We start from the raw sequence: 27,542 nt of genomic DNA, 5'->3' as shown, positions 1-27,542 counted from the left end.
ATTCCTTTGTGTTTAGACTGACAGGTATTAATTTCCTGAAGGTATCGCACAGCATCTTTGGAGAGCTGTTCATTTGTCTGTTAACCTCTTTCTTTAGTGGTAGTGATGGTAGTTGCTTTTTTAAAAATTATAAAAACCATACACACATGCATATATACATATATCACACCCTCTAGAGAAAACAGTTTGGTGCTTGTCTTAACAGGCTTTTTTCCAAATGCATACAAACATACATTAAATTTATTTGTTTTACAAAAATGGGATACACACACACATAATCATAGAATTTGCTGTTTTCTCTTAAGTATACATTATCTTTGGACATCTGTCCATGTCAGGAAATGCTGACTTAAAAAAAAATCTTCTCCAGTGTCCTGAGTGATAGTGACCCCGGGGATCCTTTGTGACCGGGCATGGTCTTCTCTTGTGGCGCTCATTCCACTTTCACAAAAGCTAACCAAAAGAATGGGGGAATTATTGTAAGGATCCTTGTGGCCAAAAGGGAAATGAAATCTTGTGGAAATCTAATACAGGTATTATTGTGGCAATGAACTTCAAGGAAAGTGGAATTTAGAAGTTGTTCTGAAGTCAGCTTTAGGGACCTCCTGAATCTAATATTGCATAAACATAATTCAGCTATTCTCCTTTTGTCTGTTTTTTTCTTTTTTTAACTTCCTTTTGGTTTCTTTACCTCTTTTTCTGCTTTATATTCTTAATTTTGACTTGCTCATGACTCTTTAAGTCTACTTCATGTTTTTCCTCTGTCAGTCCTTTCAGCTCCCTCTGCCTGTTGTCTGATTCTTTCTACATGTTTGGAAATATTTCCAAATTTCTGCTTAGAGTCTGATTCCTTCCATATTTCTGGAAATATTTCCGTATTTTTACCTACCGTCTGATTCTTTCCGCAGTTCTAAATTTTCGAAAATGAGATTCTGACCTACCTTATCCCTGTTTGGCTAGAGCTTTTTGTGCCAGACCCTCTCATAGGCTGCCAGGAGCATATGGGATGGCTTCCTATACTTCAGATGCCCACCCTTGTCAACTGTGAACTAGGATCAAAGGACAGAGTTACTGAAATAAGGAATGGGTGTCTGAGCCTGATCCCTCAGCAGGAACGGAGTAGGCCAGTTTCCCTAAGAATAGGCAGTGCATGTTGGCAGGCACCGTGATATATGTATTTATCTCGGGTGGCAATTAACCTGAAAGTATTGCTAATTGGGAAAACAAGGCTAACGTAAAACAAACAAATAATTGTATACATGTTATAATATATTTTTGTAACAAATTTCTTGTTACAGAAGCAGCATTTATTAATTACAAGAACATTTGAAAATACAGAGAACCAAAAAGAAGAAAACACTTCCAGTCCCCACCAGCCACAATTTTCTGTGCATTGTTGGTTAAGTGCTCACTGTGTAAGGAAGAACCAAAAGTGCTATAGAAGTTCAGAAAACCACGAGATAACCATGAGTAGAAGAGAAGTGGACAATAAACATGGGGAAGGAAGACTCTGAGCTCGGCCATGATGTGTACTGAGAATTTCATGTACAGAAGACAGGGCATTTTAGTAAGGGTGTAATAGAAAAGACACACAGAAGAGAGGTCTGGGCTGTAGATAAAACTTTGAGAGGGTTTTAACTATAATACTGGCTAAGATGTATGCCTACTATGGGCTGTGGTGTAGAGAAACAGGCAGTCTCCCCTACTGATAGGAATGTAAATTGGCAAAGTCTTTTTGGTAGGGGAATTGGAAAGTAATATTACAATTTAGAGCATGCTGACCCTTTGATCTAGCAATTTCATTTCTAGAAATTAATTACACAGATATATCCACGTAAGTATGCAAAGTTATAGATGTACAGAGATTTTGTGTAAGATTGCAATTATTCTTTCCTTGAAAGTTTAGCAGCACTCACCACTGAGGTCCTCTGGGTCTGGAGTTTTCTTTATGGGAAGAGTTTTCAGGATTGATTCAATTTCTTTAATGGTTATAGGTCTGGTTAGGTTATAAATTGTATTTTTCTATACATTTATCCAGGATTTTAAGTTGTTAGCAGGAAGCTTAATCCAGATACCTGGCCTGCCATATATTATAGCAACATTGAGTTAAAATCATACAACTTGGAGTTCAAATTCACATTAAAAAAATACTTCTATAGTTTTTCATCCTGAATGATCAAGGACTGAATTTAAAAATTTCTTACTTATAACTAACATCATACACTTTATTTTCCAGCTACAACATCAACCATCACCACTACCACGGTCACCACCACCAGCACCAGCACCAGCACCACCAGTAGCTTTGCCTTGGATCTAAAACCACTGACATCAACTGGCATGAATAACACTCCTCCATTCGGCCTGACTTCTAGACCTTTTACTTCGACCATTAAGTAAGCCTATTTATTTGAAAATTCGTGTGAGTCTCATTTTCTTTGTCATATAGAAGGCATAGGCATTTGTCAAAACCCATAGAAATGTATGACACAAAGAGTGAGGCTTAATGTCAACTAGGGCCCTTAATTAATAATAATGTGACTCCCTCTTGCAAGAGCACCAGAATCACAACTGGCTGCTGGACAATCATCGACAGGAAGACACTGGACTTCACCAAGGAGGATACCCCACGTCCAAGGACAGAGGAGAAGCCACACTGAGACAGTAGGAGGGGCGCAATCAGAGTAAAATCAAATCCCGTAACTGCTGGGTGGGTGACTCACAGACTGGCGAACACTTATACCACAGAAGTCCACCCACTGGAGTGAAGGTTCTGAGCCCCACGTCAGGCTTCCCAACCTGGGGGTCCGGCAACGGGAGGAGGAATCCATAGAGAATCAGCCTTTGAAGCCTAGTGGGAATTGATTGCAGGACTTCGACAGGACTAGGGGAAACAGAGACCCCACTCTTGGAGGGCGCACGGAATAGTGTGCGCATCGGGACCCGGGGGAAGGAGCAGTGACCCTGGGGGAGACTGAACCAGACCTACCTGCTAGTGTTGGAGGGTCTCCTGCAGAGGCGGGGGATGGCTCTGTTTCACCGTGGGGACAAGGACACTGGCAGCGGAGGTTCTGGGAAGTACTCCTTGGGGTGAGCCCTCCCAGAGTCTGCCATTAGCCCCACCAAAGAGCCCAGGTAGGCTCCAGTGCTGAGTTGCCTCAGGCAAAGCAACCAACAGGGAGGGAACCCAGCCCCACCCATCAACAGTCAAGTGGAGTAAAGTTTTACTGAGCTCTGACCGCCACAGCAACAGTCAGCTCTACCCACCACCAGAGCCTCCCATCAAGCCTCTTTAGATAGCCTCAACCACCAGAGGGCAGACAGCAGAAGCAAGAAAAACTACAATCCTGCAGCCTGTGGAACAAAAACCACATTTACAGAAAGATAGATAAGATGAAAAGGCAGAAGGCTATATACCAGATGAAGGAACAAGAAAAAACCCCAGAAAAACAACTAAATGAAGTGGAGATAAGCAACCTTCCAGAAAAAGAATTCAGAATAATGATAGTGAAGATGATCCAGGACCTCGGAATAAGAATGGAGGCAAAGATTGAGAAGATGCAAGAAATGATTAACAAAGACCTAGAAGAATTAAAGAACAAACAAACAGAGATGACCGATACAATAACTGAAATGAAAACTACATTAGAACGAATCAATAGCAGAATAACTGAGGCAGAAGAATGGATAAGTGACCTGGAAGACAGAATGGTGGAATTCACTGCTCCGGAACAGACTAAAGAAAAAAGAATGAAAAGAAAAGAAGACAGCCTAAGAGACCTCTGGGACAACATTAAACGCAACAACATTCGCATTATAGGGGTCCCAGAAGGAGAAGAGAGAGAGAAAGGACCAGAGAAAATATTTGAAGAGATTACAGTCGAAAACTTCCCTAACATGGGAAAGGAAATAGCCACCCAAGTCCAGGAAGCGCAGTGAGTCCCATACAGGATAAACCCAAGGAGAAACACGCTGAGACACATAGTAATCAAATTGGCAAAAATTAAAGACAAAGAAAAATTATTGAAAGCAGCAAGGGAAAAACGACAAATAACATACAAGGGAACTCCCATAAGGTTAACAGCTGATTTCTCAGCAGAAACTCAACAAGCCAGAAGGGGGTGGCATGATATACTTAAAGTGATGAAAGGGAAGAACCTACAACCAAGATTACTCTACCCGGCAAGGATCTCATTTAGATTTGATGGAGAAATCAAAAGCTTTACAGACAAGCAAAAGCTAAGGGAATTCAGCACCACCCAACCAGCCCTACAACAAATGCTAAAGGAACTTCTCTAAGTGGGAAACACAAGAGAAGAAAAGGACCTACAAAAACAAACCCAAAACAATTAAGAAAATGGTCATAGGAACATACATATCGATAATTACCTTAAACGTGAATGGATTAAATGCTCCAACCAAAAGACACAGGCTTGCTGAATGGATACAAAAACAAGACCCATCTATATGCTGTCTACAAGAGACCCACTTCAGACCTAGGGACACATACAGACTGAAAGTGAGGGGATGGAAAAAGATATTCCATGCAAATGGAAATCAAAAGAAAGCTGGAGTAGCTATACTCATATCAGATAAAATAGACTTTAAATAAAGACTATTACAGGAGACAAAGAAGCACACTACATAATGATCAAGGGATCAAGCTAAGAAGAAGATATAACAATTGTAAAGATTTATGCACCCAACATAGGAGCACCTCAGTACATAAGGCAAATGCTAACAGCCATAAAGGGGGAAATCGACAGTAACACAATCATAGTAGGGGACTTCAACACCCCACTTTCACCAATAGACAGATCATCCAAAATGAAAATAAATAAACACAAGCTTTAAATGATACATTAAACAAGATGAACTTAGTTGATATTTATAGGACTATCCATCCAAAAACAACAGAATACACTTTCTTCTCAAGTGTTCATGGAACATTCTCCAGGATAGATCATATCTTGGGTCACAAATCAAACCTTGGTAAATTTAAGAAAATTGAAATCATATCAAGCATCTTTTCTGACCACAACGCTATGAGATTAGAAATGAATTACAGGGAAAAAAACGTAAAAAACACAAACACATGGAGACTAAACAATACGTTACTAAATAACCAAGAGAACACTGAAGAAACCAAAGAGGAAATCAAAAAATACCTAGAGACAAATGACAAGGAAAACACGACGACCCAAAACCTATGGGATGCAGCAAAAGCAGTTCTAAGAGGGAAGTTTATAGCTATGCAAGCCTACCTAAAGAAACAAGAAAAATCTCAAGTAAACAATCTAACCTTACACCTAAAGAAACTAGGGAAAGAAGAACACACAAAACCCAAAGTTAGCAGAAGGAAAGAAATCATAAAGATCAGAGTGGAAATAAATGAAATAGAAACAAAGAAAACAATAGCAAAGATCAATAAAACTAAAAGCTGGTTCTTTGAGAAGATAAAATTGATAAGCCATTAGCCAGACTCATCAAGAAAAAGAGGGACAGGACTCAAATCAATAAAATCAGAAATGAAAAAGGAGAAGTTACAACAGACACCGCAGATATACAAAGCATCCTAAGAGACTACTACAAGCAACTTTATGCCAATAAAATGGACAACCTGGAAGAAATGGACAAATTTTTAGAAAGGTATAACCTTCCAAGACTGAACCAGGAAGAAACAATATATGAACAGACCAATCACAAGTAATGAAATTGAAACTGTGATTAAAAATCTTCCAACAGGGCTTCCCTGGTGGCGCAGTGGTTGAGAATCTGCCTGCTAATGCAGGGGACACGGGTTCGAGCCCTGGTCTGGGAAGATCCCACATGCCACGGAGCAGCTGGGCCCGTGAGCCACAACTACTGAGCCTGCGCGTCTGGAGCCTGTGCCCCGCAACGGGAGGGGCCGCAATAGTGAAAGGCCCGCGCACCGCGATGAAGAGCGGTCCCCGCACTGCGATGAGGAGTGGCCCCCACTTGCCGCAACTAGAGAAAGCCCTCGCACGAACCGAAGACCCAACACAGTCAAAAATAAATAAATAAGTAAATAAATAAAATCTTTGGAAAAAAAAAAATCTTCCAACAAACAAAAGTGCAGGACCAGATGGCTTCACAGGTGAATTCTTTCAAACATTTAGAGAAGAGCTAACACCTATCCTTCTCAAACTCTTCCAAAAAATTGCAGAGGAAGGAACACTCCCAAACTCATTCTATGAGGCCACCATCACCCTGATACCAAAACCAGACACAGACACTACAAAAAAAGAAAATTACAGACCAATATCACTGATGAATATAGATGCAAAAATCCTCAACAAAATACTAGCAAACAGAATCCAACAACACATTAAAAGGATCATACACCACGATCAAGTGGGATTTATCCCAGGGATGCAAGGATTCTTCAATATATGCAAATCAATCAATGTGATACACCATATTAACAAATTGAAGAATAAAAACCATATGATCATCTCAATAGATGCAGAAAAAGCTTTTGACAAAATTCAACACCCATTTATGATAAAAACTCTCCAGAAAGTGGGCATAGAGGGAACCTACCTGAACATAATAAAGGCCATATATGACAAACCCACAGCAAACATCATTCTCAACAGTGAAAAACTGGAAGCATTTCCTCTAAGATCAGGAACGAGACAAGGATGTCCACTCTCACCACTATTATTCAACATAGTTCTGGAAGTCCTAGCCACGGCAATCAGAGAAGAAAAAGAAATAAAAGGAATACAAATTGGAAAAGAAGAAGTAAAACTGTCACTGTTTGCGGATGACATGATACTATACATAGAGAATCCGAAAACTGCCACCAGAAAACTGCTAGAGCTGATTAATGAATATAGTAAAGTTGCAGGATACAAAATTAATGCACAGAAATCTTCATCTTTAAGAAATTCATGGAAAAGACTGACAAGTACAGGTTTCTGGTAACTGACTGTACTGCTGAACTGAATGAATAAGCATTTTCAGAACTCTAATGAAAAACTGATGAACTCATAAAAGTGCTAACAAAAGATTAAGATGAAAAAATATATTAATTACATGGGACTGAGTGAACTGATGAGGATGAGTATAATTTTTGTGACTTTCTGTTCGAATTTAAAAAAAAGATCCCACAAGGACTCAGAGGCAAAGAATATACAAATCAGTTTTCACTGCAAAGTAAAGGAGCTGTTACAGTGGAGGATTACTGGACTGAATGTCAATATTATGACATAGTATGAGTGTGTTTCATGTTTGGTAATTGCAATCATTGTTGCTTTTGTTGTGGTCATCCATGTACAATGCTTGGTGTCAGTCTATTTATCTCTTGTAAAAATAAAATACAGTGTGTGTGTGTGAAAAAAAAAAAAGAAGGCATAGTTTGCTTGTACATCTTTAGAATAGTGTTTGAAAGTTAGGTAAATGACTCAGAGTCGAGGAGCAGTTACAGAAAGGATTTCTGTTGCTTAGGAAGTTGAACAACGAAAAGGATACCATTGTCTTCTGAATACCATTATAATACAGTTATTACTATTGCTAATAATAGATAACATTTATTGTGCGATTACTATATGTTTAGAAATATGACAGTGCTTTACAACATCATACCATTTAATCCTCACAATAACCTTATGAGGTAGGTACTATTTTTGTTCTCATTTTATAGATGAGTAAACTGGAGCACATAAAGATTTTATAATCCACCTCTGGTCACACACTTGGTAATGCTTGAGCCAGGATTAAAATTCAGGTAGTCAAGCTCTAGAGCCTGTATTCTTACAGTTTATGACATGTTCATCTCTAATTATTTGGGGTTTTTTTTACAACTTTATTGGAGTATAATTGCTTTGCAATGCTGTGTTAGTTTCTGCTGTACAACAAAGTGAATCAGCTATATATATACATATATCCCCATATCCCCTCCCTCTTGAGCCTCCCTCCGACCCTCCCTATCCCACCCCTCTAGGTGGTCACAAAGCACTGAGGTGATCTCCCTGTGCTATGCAGCTGCTTCCCACTAGCTATTTATTTTACGTTTGGTAGTGTATATATGTCCATGCCACTCTCTCACTTCGTCCCAGCTTACCCTTCCCCCACTGTGTCCTCAAGTCCGTTCTCTACATCTGCGTCTAATTAAACTTTTTATTTTGAGTTAACTGTAGATTCACATTTGCTTCTAAGAAATAATACAAAAAATTCTGTGTGTACTTAACCTAGTTTTCCCCAATAATAATATCTTGCGATACTATAGTACAATATCACATTCAGGGTACTGACATTGATATAGTCAAGATATAGAACAGTTCCATCACAATGAGAACCCCTCCTGTTGCCCTTTTATATCCACACTCGCTACCCTCTTCTTTCCCTGAACCTGGGCAACAATTGCTCTGTTCTCCATTTCTATAACCTTGACATTTAAAGAAATGTCATACAAGTGGAATCATACAGCACGTGATCTTTGGGGACTGTTTTTCCCACTAAGCATAATTCCTTGAGATAAAGTTGTCATGTACATCAATAGTTTGTTCTTTTTTATTTCTGAGTAGTATTCCATGGTATTATAGATGTGCCATCATTTGTTTAACCATTCACCCATTGATGGACATCTAGGTTGTTTCCAGCTGGGGACTATTATGAATAAAGCTGCTATGAACATTTGTGTACAGGTTTTTGGTGAACCTAAGTCTCATTTCTCTGGGGTAAATGCCCAGGTGTACAGTTGCTGGGTGGTATGGTAGTTGCAAGTTTATTTTTTTAGGAAACTGCCGTAAATCTTTTCCAGAGTGGCTGTACCATTTTACCTGCCCAGGAGCAATGTATGAGAGATCCAGCTTGTCCAGATTCTTGCCAGGATTTGGTGTTGTCACTATTTTTTACTTTAGCCCTTCTAATAGATATGTAGTGATATCTCACTGTGGTTTTAATTTGCATTCTCCTGATGACTAATGATGTTGAACATCTTTTCATGTGTTTATCTGCCATCTGCATGTTTTCATTTGTGAAGTGTCTTTTCATATCTTTTGTCCATTTTCTACTTGAATTTGTTTTTTGACTGAGTTTTGAGGGTTTTATGTATTCTAGATACCTGCCCTTTGTCAGATATGTGGTTTACGAACATTTTTTCTAACTCTGTAATTTGTCTTTTCATCTTTTAAAGAGTATTTCACCAAACAAAACTTTTAATTGATGAGGTCTGATTTATCAATTTTTCCTTTAATGAATTGTGCTTTTAGTGTCAAGTTTAAGAACTCTTTGCCTAACCCTAGGTCCCAAAGATTTTCTCCTAATTTTTTTCTAAAAGTTTTATAGTTTTACATTTTATATTTAAGGTTGTGATCTATTCTGAGTTAATTTTTGTATAAGGTGTGTGTTTCAGATTGAGATTCTTTTTTTTGGGGGGGGGTCTATGGGTGTCCAGTTTTTTCAGCATCATTTGTTGAAAGGCTATTTTCTTCCACTGAATGGCTCTTTCACCTTTGTCAAAAATCAATTGGACGTATTTGTGTCAAATGCTTTTTCTGCCTCAATTGATAGGATCTTTTAAGATTTTTGTTCTTTAGCTTCATGATATGATGAAATATAGTCAGTGATTTTCAAATGTTGAACCATCCTTGCATATGTGGAATAAATCCCACTTGGTCATGATGTGTAATTTTTTAGTACATTTTTGGATTCAGTTTACTAGTATTTTGTTTGTGGGCTTTTGTATCCAAGTTCGTGAGAGATATTGGTCCATAGTTTTGTTTTCTTTCTTTTTTAAATTCTGTCTTTGGTTTTGATATCTGGATGTTACTAGCCTTATAAGATGATCTGGGAAATATTCCCTTCTCTTCTATTTTATAGAAGAAATTTTGTAAAATTTGTGTTAATTCACTAAAAGTTTGGCAGAATTCTCCAGCGAAACCCCTTTTTAAGGAGCTTTTAAATTATAAATCAATTTCTTTAGTGGTTCTAGGACTATTCAGGTTATGTTTCATCTTCCATGAGTTTTAGTAGTGTGTGGTTTTCAAGGAATTGGTCTGTTTCTTCTAAATTGTGGAATTTATGAGTGTAAAGTTGTTCTTATTTCCTTTTTGTCCTTTTAATAGCTATAGGCATAGTCCCCTGTTTCATTTCTGATACTGGTGATTTGTAGCTTTCTTTTATCAATTTCATTCATCTTTTCCCAAAGGAGTAGCTTTTATTTCACTGATTATTCTCTATTATTTTCATTTTCAATTTCATTGACATCTACTCTTTATGAATTTCTGCCTTCTGATTGCATTGGTTTTATTTTGCTCTTTTTTCTTGAGGTATGAACTTAGATTATTGATTTGAGACATTTCCCCTTTTGTAATGTAAAGCATTTAGTGCTATAAATATCCTTCTTAGCACTGTGTTAGCTTTGTACTACATCTTCTATAATGTTGTATTTTCATTTTCATCCAGTTCTATGTACTTAAAAAATTTCCCTTGTGAATTCCTCTTTGACTCATAGATTATTTAGAAGTGTGTTAATATCCAAGTGTTTAGAAATTTTCTTGTTTTATTTTTAGATTGATTTCTAATTTGAGTCCATTATGGTTGGAGAGCATGTTCTGTATGATTTCAGTTCTGATATATTTGTTCAGATTTGTTTTACGAGCGGGGATATGGTCTTTATTGGTCAGTGTTCCATGAGCACCTAAAAATTGTTTTCTGCTCTTGGGTAGAGTGTTCTATATATGTCAGTTAGTTTCTGTTGCTTCACTGTATTTTCAGATCTGTATCCTTGCTGCTCTAGCGCTTCTTTTCAGTTGTGGAAAGTGGCTTTTTGAATTTCCCAACTGTAATTGTGGATTTGACTATTTTTCTCTTTAGCCCTATCAGTTTTGCTTCATGTATTTTGGGGTCCTGCTGTTTGGTTGGTACATATTCAGGATCATTAGCTTTCCTGGTGCTTTAATTCCTTTATTACTATGTAATGTTCCTCTTTGACTCTGGTAATTTTCTTTGCTCTGAAATCAACTTTATCCGATATTAATATAGCCATTTATTTTTAACAATTAATCTTGCATGTGTATCTTTTTCCATCCTTTTACTTTCAACATGTGTTCTTGTATTTGAAGTGAGTTTCTTATAGACAGCATACTGATGGATCATAATTTTTATCCATTCTGCCAATCTCTCTCTGTTAGTTGGTATACTTAGCACATCTACATTTAAGGTAATTATTGATGTGTTAGGGCTTAAGTCTGCCATTTTACTATTTTGTTGTTGTTTGTTACCTCTGTTTTTTGTTTTCTGTTTCTCTTTTTTTAAAACTTCCTGTGGGTTATTCAGACATTTTTTAGGTTTCCAGCTTGTTCTGTTTATAGTGCTTCTGAGTATATTGCTTTGTATAGTTTTCTTACTGATTGCTCTAGGTGTTGCAATATGCATATGTAACTTACAACCATCTAGCCATAATGACATTTTACCACTTTGGGTAAAGTGTAGAAACCTTACTTCCATTTAGTTCCCTTTATGCTTCTTACCTTTTAAGTATAATTGTCTCAGGTATTTCCTCTATGTACTTTGAACACCACATTCCATGGTGTTATACTTTTTGCTTCAACCATCAAATATGATTTACGAAACTCACGAGGGGTAGAATAGCCTATTATATTTACCCTTTTCCATCCATTTAGCTGTTCTTCTTTCCTTTATGAAATTCCATGCCTTCTTCTGTTTTCAGTTCCTTTCTGTTTAGCCAATCTTCAAGGGTAGGTTTGACAGCAACAAATTCTCTTTAGTTTACTTTGCATAAAAATATCTTTATATTCCCTTCATTTCTCAAGGACATTTTCACCAGATATAGCAGTTGTGGTCAACAGTTTTTTTCTTCAGTACTTGAAAAATGTTGTGACACTTGCTTTTAGCCTCTATGGTTTAAGATGAGAAATCTGCTGTCATTCGAATTAGGGTTCCATTTTAAGTGATGTGTTGTTTCTCTCTGGCTGCTTTCAAGATTTTTTTCTTTATTTTTAGTTTTCAGAAATTTAAGTATTATGTGTCTTAGTGTAGATTTCTTTGAATTATTCTCTTTGGGGTTTGCTCAGCTTCTTGAGTCTTTAGGTTTATATCTTTTGACAACTTTGGGAATTCTTCAACCTTTATTTTTTCAGAATACTTTTTAAATCTCATTCTGTCTTTTTTTCTCTTTGTATAATTCTCTGATGATAAGTATGTTACCTCTTATTACCATCCTCCAGTTCCTTGAGATTTTTTTTCACTTTTTGTCTCTATTTTCTCTCTGCTGTTCTGTAAGTTCTATTAATTTAGCCTCAAGTTCACTGATTCTATTCTCTGTCATCTCCACTCTAGTATCAAACCCTTCAAGTGAGCATTTATTTCAGTTATTTTTCAGTTCTTTAATTTCCATCTGATTGTTTTTCATAACTTCTATTTCTTTGCTGAGATTTTCTTTTTTTTCATTTGCTTCCCCAGACTTCATAATTGCTTGTTGAAACATTTTTTTGATGGTTGCTTTAAAATTCTTTTCAGATAATTCCAACATCCGATACCTCTCAACATTGGGATCTCTAGGTTGTTTTCTTCTCTTTTGAGTTGTCATTTTCCTGGTTCTTGATATGATGGGTAATTTTCGATTGTATCCTGTACATTTTATCTATTATGTTAGGAGATCTTGGTCCTATTTAAATCTTTGTTAATTAGGGAATCCTTTTGTTAAGGTGTAGTGCAAGAGTTGGGTACGTTTGTATGTTCAGCTTCCCACTGGACCCTGCCCACACCACCTCAGCCAAAGTGGTGCAGTGACTCACACTGCCTCAGTGCAGATGAAAGGTGTGGAAGTTCAGTTCCCCCTCTGCCCTGCTGACTCATTCCCCATGAAAGTGGGGGCATTGCATTGTACTACTTCAGTGCCTTTAGTGGGGTTATAAGCTCAACTCCCATCTGGGCCCCAGGGCTCCCAGAACAAGAGGAAGCGGGGAGCTAACTCATATTGCTTAGTTGCTGCAGAATTTCAGCTTCCTATTGGGCCCCACTGACACAGGAGGAAGGGGGAAGCAAGATGTCAACTACTCTGCCTCATATCACTTCATTCAGCCTCATTGGTGGTGGGTTGGTATGGAAGCTTAGCTCACTACTGGGTCCCACTGACATAGGCTCTGGGAGAAGGGGCACAGAGTGCTGGCCCTGCTTTGCCCTGCCTCAGTCAGTCTTGATTTTTCCAGTGGGTATAGAGGTTAAGCTCTCCACTTAGCCTTGCTGACATAGGGGTGGTAGGAGGTGGAGTCCTTATTAGCCCGAGTTGCATTACCTTGTTCAGTCTCAATGATGCCAGGTGGGTACACAGGTTCAGGTCTCCATTGCCCACCACTGACACTGAAGACAAGGGGTGAAGCCTCATGGTAACTAACACTGTCTCACTCTTCCTTATTAAGTCTTGTTGCTGCTGGGTGGGGATTTAGGTTCAGCTTATCACTGGACCTCGCCAACAATACCCTGGTGGGGGAATTTGAACACTACCTGCCTCTGCTGGGCTGGGAATTGATGATCACCTCTCCACCCAGCCCTCCTGACACTGCCCCAGCAGGGAATCAGAGCATTGCCTGGTTCCACCAGTCCCTTGATGGAAAATAAGGTACCTGTTCAGCCTATTTGATACCACCTGGTAGGGGAATCAGAGTTCCCCTTAGTTCTGCCCAGTGGAGGGTGGAAGATCAGCTGCCTACTCTGTCATGGATACTGCTTAGATGGGGAATGGATCACTTTGACTAAGAGCTGAGGGGAGAGGGAATCCCGTGTCTTTGGCCGCATAAATGCAGAATGGAGCTTACATCATGCTGAGTTGAGGGAGAAGGAAAGGAGCAGGTTGTGGCACAGACTTTAGCTGTTCTTATGGAAATTTAGTAGATATCTTAATAAATCTTTATTTGCTGTATTCCCCTAAGGTAATTTCCAGAGAGTTTGAATGGTTGTTTTTAAAATAATCTTTACCAGTTATGGTGGTTTTGTTGGCGAGCAGGTCTGAGAAACTCCTCATGTGCTGTTTTCTTCTCTAAGTCCTCATATGTTGTACTAAAGTATAAAAAAATCTGATCATACTTTTGAAAGTATGATCATATGATCATACTGTATCCTTTTTTTTAGTGAAATCATAACTCCTGTGATGACATATGGTCAGCTGGATGGTCTGATAAACAAATGGAGCCTTGAGTTAGAGGATCAAGAGAAATGCTTTCTTCACCAGGCCTCCCAGCTCAATGCTTGGGACTATACATGTATTGAGAATGGTGAGAAGGTAAGAAGATATTCTCATTAATCTACCTGCATTGTACAAGTATTTTCAGATGAACACAGGAGAATAGACCTGTGTTTAGTGGTTAATTTTTCCTTCCAATATTGGTGATAAACTTAAAAATATTTTCTTTAGGTAATAAGTGCCCTGAATTAGGAACTCTTTCATACTTGAAGTGTATGTGAGAAAAAAAAATACTGCTTTAAAATTACAATGTAAATTCAAATATTTACACTATTGTATTCTTATTTTCCTTTATAGATTATTGCTTTACATGGAGAAGTGCAAAAGGTGAAACTGTATCAGAAAAGGTAGAATCTTAGATTCCCTAGGTTGAAAGATTAAAGATCTGTTTCTTTGTCCAGTTGTTTTTCCTTGTTATAGTTTATTGACATTTATTTTGTCACTCCAAATTCCTTTCGTCAGCCCTTCTATTGACTTGTTTTTTTTTCAGGCTGGAACAAGAATTGGATTTTATCCTGTCACAGCAGAAAGAACTAGAAGATCTCTTGACCCTTTCAGAGGAGTCTGTAAAGGACCAGAGTGGGTCTGTTTATCTGCAGCATACAGATGAGGAGCGTGAGAAGACGTAAGCAACTGAATAAAGATTGAGGAATGGGGCAGGACTTAGCTACCAAAAAACGGAAAAAATAGTATTGAAAGGCAGGGAATAAAAAAATTGGTAGAAAAGTGCAAGTTCTGGTAGTTGCCATTTATCACTTTATTTGACTATTTTCTGTTTATCTTTTCAGGATGCTTGAAAATGAAGTAATCATTCTGGCAATTTTGTTTTATAGCAGTTTGTACACTGTTATTAATCTGAAGCTTATACATGACCACTTATATAAAGTTTTTATATTTGTCAAATTTGTTCTTAAATCAGAAATACCAATTTTATATATGTGGTGTCATGATACTGTGGAATATTTATGATCTCCTATTTATACTGACTCTTTTAAACCTAATGTTCCTTCAGTTGCTTCAGTGATAAATTCATTTCCTATTTTAAAGGCAATTTGTTAATCTGGGGGGCAAACTGCATGGCTTTTAAACATTGAATGATTTCATCAGTGTCTTGGGCTGGATATATTTTATTTGTGTGTGATTCAGTCTTTACCTTTGGTCAATATATTGCCAATGTTCCCACAGTAACTTTATCTCTTTGGAACTGAGATTTGTTAATCAGGCCAAATTATAAAATGCTGTTAGGAGAACTTGTATGAATGGCTACATAAACTAGATTGAGATTAAATCTGACTCATTTTATCAATGGCTTATTAGTGAGTCAAGACTGAGCTTATTTTTTAAAACCTTGCAAATTAGCTTTTTTGTAGGTGCATAAAATGTGGTAAGTACAGCTAATCTGCATGGACCCTAGTTCTGTTTCTGCTTTTGTATTTCAGCCTTTGTGAATCTTTCTTTCCTTTGCATTGACTATTCTATGCATTCTATCATTTTTTTTGGAAACATAGATTTACATTTTCAGCCATGAGATCCTAACTGTAGGTTGAAGAAATAATTGAAACATTAGGTTCTTTCCAATTGCTTTTAGGTAGTCAGATTTACATTGTGTTGGAATCTGCACTAGAATCTTCAACAATCTAGGCAACCAATTACCTATAAGTACTTTGGAACAGAAAAGCAGTAGATGGTTATCAATAAATCTAATTGAATTATTTAATATTTATAGAAGTTAAGATTGAAAAATCCTCTGGTCACTTTAATTCTTATAAACATATTCATTGACTAGGTTAAGAGAGTGTGTGTGTGTGTGTGTGTGTGTGTGTGTGCGCGCGCACAAATAGTTGGGGTGGAAATCTTGAGAATTTAGCCAACTAATCAATTTGTTGTGAACTTAGCAGATTTATCTGCCTTTGATTATTGTGAATCTCATTTCTTAAAATATCTTTTGTTGGATGATGGAGTATATTTGTATAAGGTTTTACTTTGAAAATTTATGTATTCAAAATTGTTGAAGACATCTCAGCATTCACTAACTATTGCTAAACACCAAATAACTTCTCACATATCTAAGTGACCTATGGGTTTATTCTGATACCTAAAAAGAGGGTAAATAGGTGACTGTAAAAATGACAAGATGGGTAAAAGCCTTCACCTATGGAGTATTTTTAGAATATGGTCATGAATGCTACATCCATTAAAATGAGAAGGTAGGGGAACTGGGGCAAATCCAGTTGACGGTATCATTCTTTGTATGTCAGTAACAGTGCATAGTGGAGAAAACATTTCTGGTTAATCCCTTTATTTTACCTACCTTTTCAGTTACAAGTTAGCAGAAGATGTAGATGCTCAGCTGAAACAAATGGCCCAAGATCTCAAGGACATTACTGAGTACCTGAATACATTTGGAAGTCCTGCTGACACTACTGACCCGGTGTGTTAACTGCTTTATCTATTTAGGCAACCAGAATTTAGTATGAAATTAGCATTCTGTGGTTTCTTTAGCTAGTTATCTTCTCCTGTCCACTGTAGTGCTCCTTACCTGCCTCCAGAGATATGGAGCTTTTGGGTGTAGTTAGTGGGGCAGGAAATACTTAGGAGCAGAAAAGGTTGTGAGTTTTTTGTGGTTATTCCCAGGAGGGTAAAAAAAATTACTGTTCTCCCAAAATTTTCAGGGTTTTTTCTTTGTTCTTCCTATAAGTATGCCCTTGTTCTTATTTTTCTGTTCACTTACTTGTTAGCTAGTTTATTCTTCCTTTTACATATTAATCTATATATTCACATAACTGTAAGTGTGTGTATATATACATATATATGTATGTATATACATGTTTGAGTCTGTTAGGTATATCCAGGCAATCCTTAACTTATAATTAGGATATATCTCAAAAGTTTGATAAGTCAACTACGAGACTTAAAAATATATTTTTCCATAGATATTTGTTAAGTATGCTTATTAGGTTTCCACCTGCCTTGTGGAGTCCTAGTTAACTCATAATGTAACTTTATTGTAACCTGAGAAAATACAGCCGAGGCTCCAATTAGAGAGATGAGATTTTTTAGTTAATTTGGAGGTAAGGAAGGACTGGTTTATTTCCTTTTTCTATACTCTAATTAAAGAGCTTATTTCCTCAACCTTTCCCTATTGTCTTAGCTGCTAAATGGAGTCCTCCTTTTCCCCTCTCCCACCCCATGGCAGTGACGGTAAGAGGAATCTCCCCATTGTGGGAGCTTCCATTGTACTTTCTATCAGTTGATTATAATTAGGAGTGGAGCCAGGAGCTGGATAGGCGAGGATGAATGACCTATCTGTAAGTAGTAATTATTCTTTAGTGAGCTCTTTGTCAATTATACATAGACAGTTCTTTATCTATGTACATATTACTAGCTTTTTTAATTAGAAAGAGAGCATGGTATAGTTGAGCAAGCACTAGAATTTTATTCAAGTCACTTAATCTCCTTGGGTCTTGGCTCCTTTTGCAGAATGTCAAGGGTGGACTAAATGATCTTGAAGTCTCCTCCAGCTATAAAAATTATGCCATTCCCTACTTTGGGTGAATCTAAAATTGAATAATTACAAATATAAATTAGTCTGGGATTATACATGCTACCATCTTCCTGTGTTCACGCAGATGCAGGAGTTGACAATATAGGTTTTCTTTTTAGTGAAAGATTAGATCACCATTGCGATTCTAAAATTCAAAATTGTTTTGTTGTCATAGAACTTTGATGCATAGATAAATACATGCAGACTTAGACATGAAGCAGAGCTGATGTCTAATCTCTCTGTGTTGAATTAATATAAAATGAGTGTTCTGAACAGAGCAAGTAAAAGGAGACTGCAATCCCATCCTTATCCTTTTTCTCTGCTTAGCCTTGGATTGTTTTATTTTATTTTAGTAGTGGGGAGTAAATGATTTGAGTCTTTTGTTTTTGTTTTTACTGGCAAGGGTGACTGAGATGTTTAAGATGAGTGAATTAAAGGATAATTGCTTCTTGATAGCAGGACAAAAGAAGCAAGAGATCAGCAACAATTCATCTCTCTTCTCAGATAGCATAAATCATTGGACAGGAAGCAGAGAAAACATTTGTTGAACATTAATATTCTTGTAGATAATTAAGTGTAACCAGATCAACAGAGCTTTGTTACTGTGGGCCATACACCAGGGTAGAAAAATAGCAAGTATGTTCAACAGTATTCACGATGATGAGACTTACCTGTTTATTTTCACCATTTTTGAGGGGAGATAGGAAAGACCACCTAATTTCTAAAATTTTTATTAAGCAGGTTCATATTATGGTATATGATATCAGCCACATATTTTTATAAAAATTCATTGTTCCTACTACAAATTATATTTCTGTTTGTTATATTAAGATACACTAAATTTGCTGTTTTTATTACATACTGTTTAAGTGTGGTAACATTTTCATTTCTTCTTGTTTTCAGTATTATCCTGGACTTTGCCAGAATATTTGTCAAAAGTGTTCTAACATTTTTAAAAGGTTTAGTACTTTTGTTACAAAGTTAATGCGTATGCTTATTCCATGTATTAAGCTTGGGAAATATGGAAATCTGTAAAGAAAAGTAAAACACCTGTGTTACCAGTACTATGCTAATATATTAGTGTATTTCTTCCAAGTATTTTTGCAATGCTGGTAAAAATACTTATTTTCTTTTAAATAGCTTCGGAAACATACCTATATAAAGTTTTGGATTCTGTCTTCATTTAATATTCTTTCATAGTATTCTCCCAAAATTTTAACCATTCTTTGAAAATATGGTTTTAATGACTCTATAATATTTCATTAGAGATGACTTTACCATAATATATTTAATCATTTTTTATTGATGGAGCTATTGTTTCAAATTTTTACCATTGTGAAATTAACCTGTAATGACCAGTTGTATGTTTAGGTTTCATTATTTCCTCTGGATAGATTTCTAGAAGTAGAATATACTGAGTTAAAAGGTACAAATGTTTTAAGACTTTGGTATATATTGCAAAAATTTACATTTTGAAGGGCTGGGTCAATTTATATTACCATAGGCTGTATATGAATGTACGTGTTTCCCCCACACACTTGACAACTGAGTATTACCATTTATTAAAAATTGCTGTTTGGAAATCTTGCCACTTGTGACAACATGGATGGACCTTGAGGGCATTATGCAAAGTAAAATAAGTCAGATAGAGAAAGACAAATACCATATGATCTCACTTATGTATGGAATTTGAGAACAAAATCTAAAACTAAACCAAGCTCATAGATACACAGAACAGAATGGTGGTTGCCAGCGGCTGGAGGTAGGTGGTGGGCAAAATGGCTGAACGGGGTCAAAAAGTACAAACTTCTAGTTAGAAAATAAATAAGTCATGGTGGCTATAGTTAATAATAATACTGTATTATATATTTGAAAATTGATAAAAGAATAGATTGGAAAAGTCCTCATCACACACAAAAAATTTTTTTTGTAACTGTATGGTGGATGTTAACTAGACTTGATGTAGTGATCATTTCACAATATATACCAATATCAAATCATTACTGTATATACCTGAAACTAATATAATGTTACATATGTCAGTTATACCTCAATAAAAATGTTGAGTTTGTTGACAGAAGGTAATATTTTGAAAAACATTATATGAATTTCTTGTCCTGTCAAATGTCTCTTAATGTTCTTTACTTATTTTTGTACTATAGAAGTCAGTTTTTTATTGAATTGTAGGAATTGAATTCTTGACAGTTGCAAAATAGATTGAACTAATATATAGATGTAATGAACATTACAGATATAAAATAGCAAAAAAACCATGCAATTAATATTTAGCACATTCTCAGTCAATTTCTTACCAGAAGAAATGAAAATAACTTCCTAATTTCAATTTTTTATGTTTATTTTTTATTTACCATATCAGAATAATCATAATCTAAAAATTTTGTGTGTGTTTTTAGCTCCAGCAGATCTGCAAAATTCTGAATGCTCATATGGACTTTCTACAATGGATTAATCAGACTTCAGGTGGGAGTTTATTTGTACCCCAAGTTATCTGTAAGTAGAAAATGTGATACAAGTCAGGTTTTGTGCACCATGACCACACTCAAATAAGAGCTCAGTTGTAGGGGTATTATTTAACACATGGTATGTCTATATTAATTCTGAAGAACTGTAATTGCTTATTTTTATAAAATGAAACACAGGAAGGATAAACTAGAAACTGATGAAAATAAGGGATGTTTAGGAATGAGGTGGAGGAGATAGGGATAGAAACAGTACTTCTGTGAGTATACCTTTTTATATAATTTTGACTTCTGAACCATATAAAAGTTTAAATACTCAAAAATTTAAATTAAGCCAAAAATAATGGAAAGAAAGACAAATGCTAAAATTGAATACAAAATGAAAACAAATAAACCTGTGTAACTAATCTATAACATAAACATGCAGCTCAGATAACTTTTGTACATAGTGTTCTTGATGATGCATCCTTGCTAGGATGTAATCTTAATGATAAAAAGAACTGCAAAGAAATCTTAAGCTACCTTAATAAGTTTATCGTTAGTTTCAGAATTATACTATGTATTATATATGCATGTGGTATAATAATATTACTACCATTATATATATTATAGTAGAAAGCAAATGCACGAGTATATTGATAATAGAAACCAAGATTTTCATTGAAAGATAAAAGAGATATATTTTTCTTCCTTTCATATTTTTATTATAAATTGGAATTGCAAACATCAGTATGAATTCCTATTTCCTTTTTCTGTACATGGAAGGGGCCAAGAAGCAATGACACACCCTGATAGCAGTGAGCACATCTAACACCTAGATCTTGGTTTCTAAATACCATTACGATTAAAAGGAACCTTGGAGAAATATCTGATCTCAGGTCTCAGGCAGGGAAAGTACAGGGTGACTTTGGCACTTTTCACGCCAGAAAACAAAGATTGTTCAATGACTTATGAGATTATATCAGGATACAAGATTGTGCTTTAGTGGGCTTCTACTGGCCAAATCAGGTTTCAACAACAAAAAGAATAATGACGGTGATGGATTATAACACACTGAGAGAGAAAAAACTCATGAGTCCACAGTGATACTCCAAAAAAAAAAAAAAGAGAGAGAGAGAAATGGAAGGTACAGGGAAAAGTTTTTATAGAAGCATGGCAGCTAATAATTATAGAAAGAATGATAGGATTAGAGAACCACCATTAAAAACACTTTCAACAGAATACATTTATTAAGCTTTCCCTGATCTTGAGTACTCGGCCTCATTTATAAAATGTTTCAACTGTCAGTCATTTCTTGGCAGAAAAAATATACTAGCAGGAAATGAACCAAATATAAATTGCAAATTACTGAATTATTTTTAAAATTTTATTTAGGTATAATTTATATACCTCATTTTAATTTAATTTATATACACTCATTTTAATTGTACAATTTAATGAGAAAGCCGCCATGTTGTAGCCCCAGCTCAATGATTGAATGATTCAGGCAAGGGTCATCAAGGGATGCTAAAACCATTGAATTTAAGATTGTTGGGGAACAGGATATTTGCATAGTCTCAAAAATATTACTCTACACATTACTTAAAAGTTACAAAGGAGCAAATGTACCTTTGCAACAGTGCTGACAAGTACCACTTCAATCAAGTGATCAAATTTAATATCACCAATAGTGGGATAATGACATTGTTTGCCTCTTTTTTTTTAATTTTTATTTATTTATTTATTTATTTATTTATTTATTTATTTATTTATTCTTGGCTGTGCTGGGTCTTCGTTTCCGCGCGAGGGCTTTCTCCAGTTGCGGCAAGCGGGGGCCACTCTTCATCGCGGTGAGCGGGCCTCTTACTATCATGGCCTCTCCTGTTGCGGAGCACAGGCTCCAGACACGCAGGCTCAGTAGTTGTGGCTCACGGGCCCAGTTGCTCCGTGGCATGTGGGATCTTCCCAGACCAGGGCTCGAACCCGTGTCCCCTGCATTGGCAGGCAGACTCTCAACCACTGCGCCACCAGGGAAGCCCTTGTTTGCCTCTTGATCTGACATGAGAAGTGCACAATATCCCATATGTAGTATTCTTTTTAAAAATGTTTAACCTGAGTCTAATATTAAGAAAATAATCAGACATTCTATGTGTGAGACATTCTGGAAGATAATGTAGTGTTCTTACCAAAAATGTTTAACTGAATCAAGTCACAAGAAAATAATCAGTCTATGCGTGAGACATTCTGAAAGATAATTGGCTTGGACTCTTGAAAAATCAGTCATGGGAAACCAAAAAATTCAAAACAAAAAATTAAGGGGATTTTGTAGATTAAAAGAAATATAACAATCAAGTCTACCATGTTAACTTTGATTAGATACTGGATTAAAGCCAAGAAGACATTATTTAAAACAATTGGGGAAATTGAATTTGGACTACACATTAAATATTAAGGAATTTTTTATCTTCTTATATGTCTTACTGTGGTTATGTAGGAAAATATTTTTATTCTTAGAAGCTGCATGCTACGTTATTTAGAGAAGTGTCATATCTCTAGTTCTGTTTCAAGTGGTTCAACCAAAATCATTTGTGAAGAGAAAAAGATGGAGCGATTTGTGGCAAAATGGTAACAGTGGGTTAATCCAGGAAACGGGTATATAAGTTTGTGACTTTTACTATTCTCTCAACTTTTTAATAGATTTAAAATAAAAATTGGTGGGAAGTGATTTTTATAGACTTTTGCCTAAATATGGAATATATTGAGACCTCAGTAATTGAGACAAATGGGGGCTAGTTAGCCAATCAGAGTTACTACTTTTAAAGATGTAGTATGAAAATAATACAAATCTTGTTTGGCTTTATAGATTCCTCATTCTCTACATTAATAGAGGTCATCAACCACGAACTTCTTCTGCTTCTTTCCCTTCCAAACATACCTATATCATCATCATCCATCTTTACTTCTTTCTTTCCTGTGTTCTATTCCTTTCTAAACTGTGTTTTGAATCATCAGAGGGAGATTAAGTTCTATATTGCTTTAGTATTAATTACCTGAGGGGGAGAGGTTTCTGAGTCAGACAGATATGGATTCAAGTCAAGGTATTACTACTTAATAGTTGTGTGACCTTAATTGTTACTTAATCTCTCTGAGTCTGTATCCTTATTTTAAAAATGAGGGCTAATATTTACCTTTTAGGGCTTTCGTAAGGATTAAAGGAAGGAAAATTGAACTTTCCTTGAGCAGTGCCTGGCCCATGGTTGGTGGTCAGTAAATGACAGCAGCAGAACTGGTTGTCAGAGTTTACTGTATATAGGAGGGGCAGGGTGGGGAGAAGGACAAGAAGGGTCATATGGTTCAAAAGGTAGCTATTAAATGAGTCTAGAGAAAGCAGTTCCACATAGATTATCATTGAAAACCACTTACCTAGAGAAGTTGTTAAGAACAGCTGAGATGTGGGAGAATGTCAGTGGCTATAAAACACCGAGGAATGAGATCATACAAAGTTTGACTCAGTTGTATTCCTCTCTGTTGCATATTTTCCTACAATGAGCAATGCTTCTTCGATAGAGTTGGGGGGATGTCAAAATGTAATTAGGTAAAGACAGATTATAGTGATTTTTTTTTCTCTTGGCTGAGATCCTCTTTGTCATAAATGAAATCTCAAGGCTCTCAGCCAGTGTTTTCCTACTAATAAAATTAAGGTTGTTAGTGCTACAAAGAACTTACTTTATTATGTAAATGAAGAAACTGTGGTTCAGAGAGGTTAAATGACTTCCCTAAGAACACACAGTTAATCAGTGGCAGAGCTAGGACCAGAATCTAAATTTCCTAATTATCAGAACAGTATTCTTTCTGCTGGTATGCTCTTAAAACAATTCTAATGTAGGCATCACTGGATATAAAAACAAATCTTAATCATTTACCTAACAATAGAGGACATGGGTTTTCAAAGTATGATAATGGTAGTACTTGAGTAGGATGTAAGTTCTAGGTGTCTGGGTAAAGTTTCAGTCAACACAGGGTAAAAAGGGTAAGACAATGGAGAGTAATGATTACTTGGAGTTACTTTTCTGCTAAAATTTGAGTTGAGCTGGAGGGGCATGAGAGCTCATACAGGTTCCCAAATGAGACAGGGAAGCCACGATAATGGAAAAAAGCCTGGTGATTCTTGATACTGTGGGCTCCTTTTTTGCTGTTCCCACAAGGAACCTTTCCTTTTCATATCAGGAAAAGACACGATCAAGGAATGGAGAGTGGCAGGATTTAACTATGCTAAGAGAAGGGTTTTTTTGTTGTTGGTTTCTTTTACTTTTTAATAATTAAGGGGTCATGTCTGCTGAAATGGTCTGTGGACTGAGAAGTTTTAAGGTTAAACTTCTCAATGAGTCTCTTTATTCACATCCAAATAATAGTTATAAAAAAACTAATACATGTGTTATTTTAACAATAGAAATAATGTAATATTTTTAATTAAAGAGAAATCTCTAACAGTAAGGTTTGTTTTAAATAAAAATGATTTTAGAGCTCTACCCACCACCAGAGCCTCCCATCAAGCCTCTTAGATAGCCTCAACCACCAGAGGGCAGACAGCAGAAGCAAGAAAAACTATAATCCTGCAGCCTGTGGAACAAAAACCACATTCACAGAAAGATAGACAAGATGAAAAGACAGAAGGCTATATACCAGATGAAGGAACAAGATAAAACCCCAGAAAAACAACTAAATGAAGTGGAGATAGGCAACCTTCCAGAAAAAGAATTCAGAAAAATGATAGTGAAGATGATCCAGGACCTCGGAATAAGAATGGAGGCAAAGATTGAGAAGATGCAAGAAATGATTAACAAAGACCTAGAAGAATTAAAGAACAAACAAACAGAGATGAACAATACAATAACTGAAATGAAAATTACACTAGAAGGAATCAATAGCAGAATAACTGAGGCAGAAGAACGGATAAGTGACCTGGAAGACAGAATGGTGGAATTCACTGCTCTGGAACAGACTAAAGAAAAAAGAATGAAAAGAAAAGAAGACAGCCTAAGAGACCTCTGGGACAACATTAAACGCAACAACATTCGCATTATAGGGGTCCCAGAAGGAGAAGAGAGAGAGAGAGGACCAGAGAAAATATTTGAAGAGATTATAGTCGAAAACTTCCCTAACATGGGGAAGGAAATAGCCACCCAAGTCCAGGAAGCACAGCGAGTCCCATACAGGATAAAGCCAAGGAGAAACACGCCGAGACACATAGTAATCAAATTGGCAAAAATTAAAGACAAAGAAAAATTATTGAAAGCAGCAAGGGAAAAACAACAAATAACATACAAGGGAACTCCCATAAGGTTAACAGCTGATTTCTCAGCAGAAACTCTACAAGCCAGAAGGGAGTGGCATGATATACTTAAAGTGATGAAGGGGAAGAACCTACAACCAAGATTGCTCTACCCGGCAAAGATCTCATTCAGATTTGATGGAGAAATCAAAAGCTTTACAGACAAGCAAAAGCTAAGGGAATTCAGCACCACCCAACCAGCTCTACAACAAATGCTAAAGGAACTTCTCTAAGTGGGAAACACAAGAGAAGAAAAGGACCTACAAAAACAAACCCAAAACAATTAAGAAAATGGTCATAGGAACATACATATCGATAATTACCTTAAACGTGAATGGATTAAATGCTCCAACCAAAAGACACAGGCTTGCTGAATGGATACAAAAACAAGACCCATCTATATGCTGTCTACAAGAGACCCACTTCAGACCTAGGGACACATACAGACTGAAAGTGAGGGGATGGAAAAAGATATTCCATGCAAATGGAAATCAAAAGAAAGCTGGAGTAGCTATACTCATATCAGATAAAATAGACTTTAAAATAAAGAATGTTACAAGAGACAAGGAAGGACACTACATAATGATCAAGGGATCAATCCAAGAAGAAGATATAACAATTATAAATATATATGCACCCAACATAGGAACACCTCAATACATAAGGCAACTGCTAACAGCTCTAAAAGAGGAAATCGACAGTAACACAATAATAGTGGGGGACTTTAACACCTCACTTACACCAATGGACAGATCATCCAAAATGAAAATAAATAAGGAAACAGAAGCTTTAAATGACACAATAGACCAGATAGATTTAATTGGTATTTATAGGACATTCCATCCAAAAACAGCAGATTACACTTTCTTCTCAAGTGCGCACGGAACATTCTCCAGGATAGATTACATCTTGGGTCACAAATCAAGCCTCAGTAAATTTAAGAAAATTGAAATCATATCAAACATCTTTTCTGACCACAACGCTATGAGATTAGAAATGAATTACAGGGAAAAAAACACAAACACATGGAGGCTAAACAATACGTTACTAAATAGCCAAGAGATCACTGAAGAAATCAAAGAGGAAATCAAAAAATACCTAGAGACAAATGACAATGAAAACACGAAGACCCAAAACCTATGGGATGCAGCAAAAGCAGTTCTAAGAGGGAAGTTTATAGCTATACAAGCCTACCTAAAGAAACAAGAAAAATCTCAAGTAAACAATCTAACCTTATACCTAAAGAAACTAGGGAAAGAAGAACACACAAAACCCAAAGTTAGCAGAAGGAAAGAAATCATAAAGATCAGAGCGGAAATAAATGAAATAGAAACAAAGAAAACAATAGCAAAGATCAATAAAACTAAAAGCTGGTTCTTTGAGAAGATAAACAAAATTGATAAGCCATTAGCCAGACTCATCAAGAAAAAGAGGGAGAGGACTCAAATCAATAAAATCAGAAATGAAAAAGGAGAAGGTACAACAGACACTGCAGAAATACAAAGCATCCTAAGAGACTACTACAAGCAACTTTATGCCAATAAAATGGACAACCTGGAAGAAATGGACAAATTCTTAGAAAGGTATAACCTTCCAAGACTGAACCAGGAAGAAACAGAAAATATGAACAGACCAATCACAAGTAATGAAATTGAAACTGTGATTAAAAGTCTTCCAACAAATAAAAGTCCAGGTCCAGATGGCTTCACAGGTGAATTCTATCAAACATTTAGAGAAGAGCTAACACCCATCCTTCTCAAACTCTTCCAAAAAATTGCAGAGGAAGGAACACTCCCAAACTCATTCTATGAGGCCACCATAACCCTGATAGCAAAACCAGGCAAAGATAGTACAAAAAAAAATTACAGACCAATATCACTGATGAACATAGATGCAAAAATCCTCAACAAAATACTAGCAAACAGAATCCAACAACACATTAAAAGGATCATACACCACGATCAAGTGGGATTT

The 27,542-nt window shown here is 36.3% G+C and overlaps 1 protein-coding gene across 2 annotated transcripts in view; it reads left to right on the top strand.

Annotated features, from left to right (window-relative positions):
• NUP62CL (nucleoporin 62 C-terminal like) overlaps positions 1-27,542 on the top strand; it is a 75,290-nt gene that overhangs the window by 29,229 nt on the left and 18,519 nt on the right. For both annotated transcript variants that reach the window (XM_036841019.1, XM_036841020.1), the window contains exons 4-9: positions 2,237-2,396; positions 14,122-14,272; positions 14,531-14,580; positions 14,724-14,858; positions 16,553-16,664; positions 20,192-20,258. In XM_036841019.1, coding sequence (XP_036696914.1) covers positions 2,237-2,396; positions 14,122-14,272; positions 14,531-14,580; positions 14,724-14,858; positions 16,553-16,664; positions 20,192-20,258 — 675 coding nt within the window. The remainder of the gene's footprint in view (positions 1-2,236; positions 2,397-14,121; positions 14,273-14,530; positions 14,581-14,723; positions 14,859-16,552; positions 16,665-20,191; positions 20,259-27,542) is intronic.

This window comes from Balaenoptera musculus, chromosome X (assembly GCF_009873245.2).
Source record: "Balaenoptera musculus isolate JJ_BM4_2016_0621 chromosome X, mBalMus1.pri.v3, whole genome shotgun sequence".
Classification (NCBI taxonomy): domain Eukaryota; kingdom Metazoa; phylum Chordata; class Mammalia; order Artiodactyla; family Balaenopteridae; genus Balaenoptera; species Balaenoptera musculus.
This window is presented reverse-complemented; position numbering and strand designations above follow the sequence as displayed.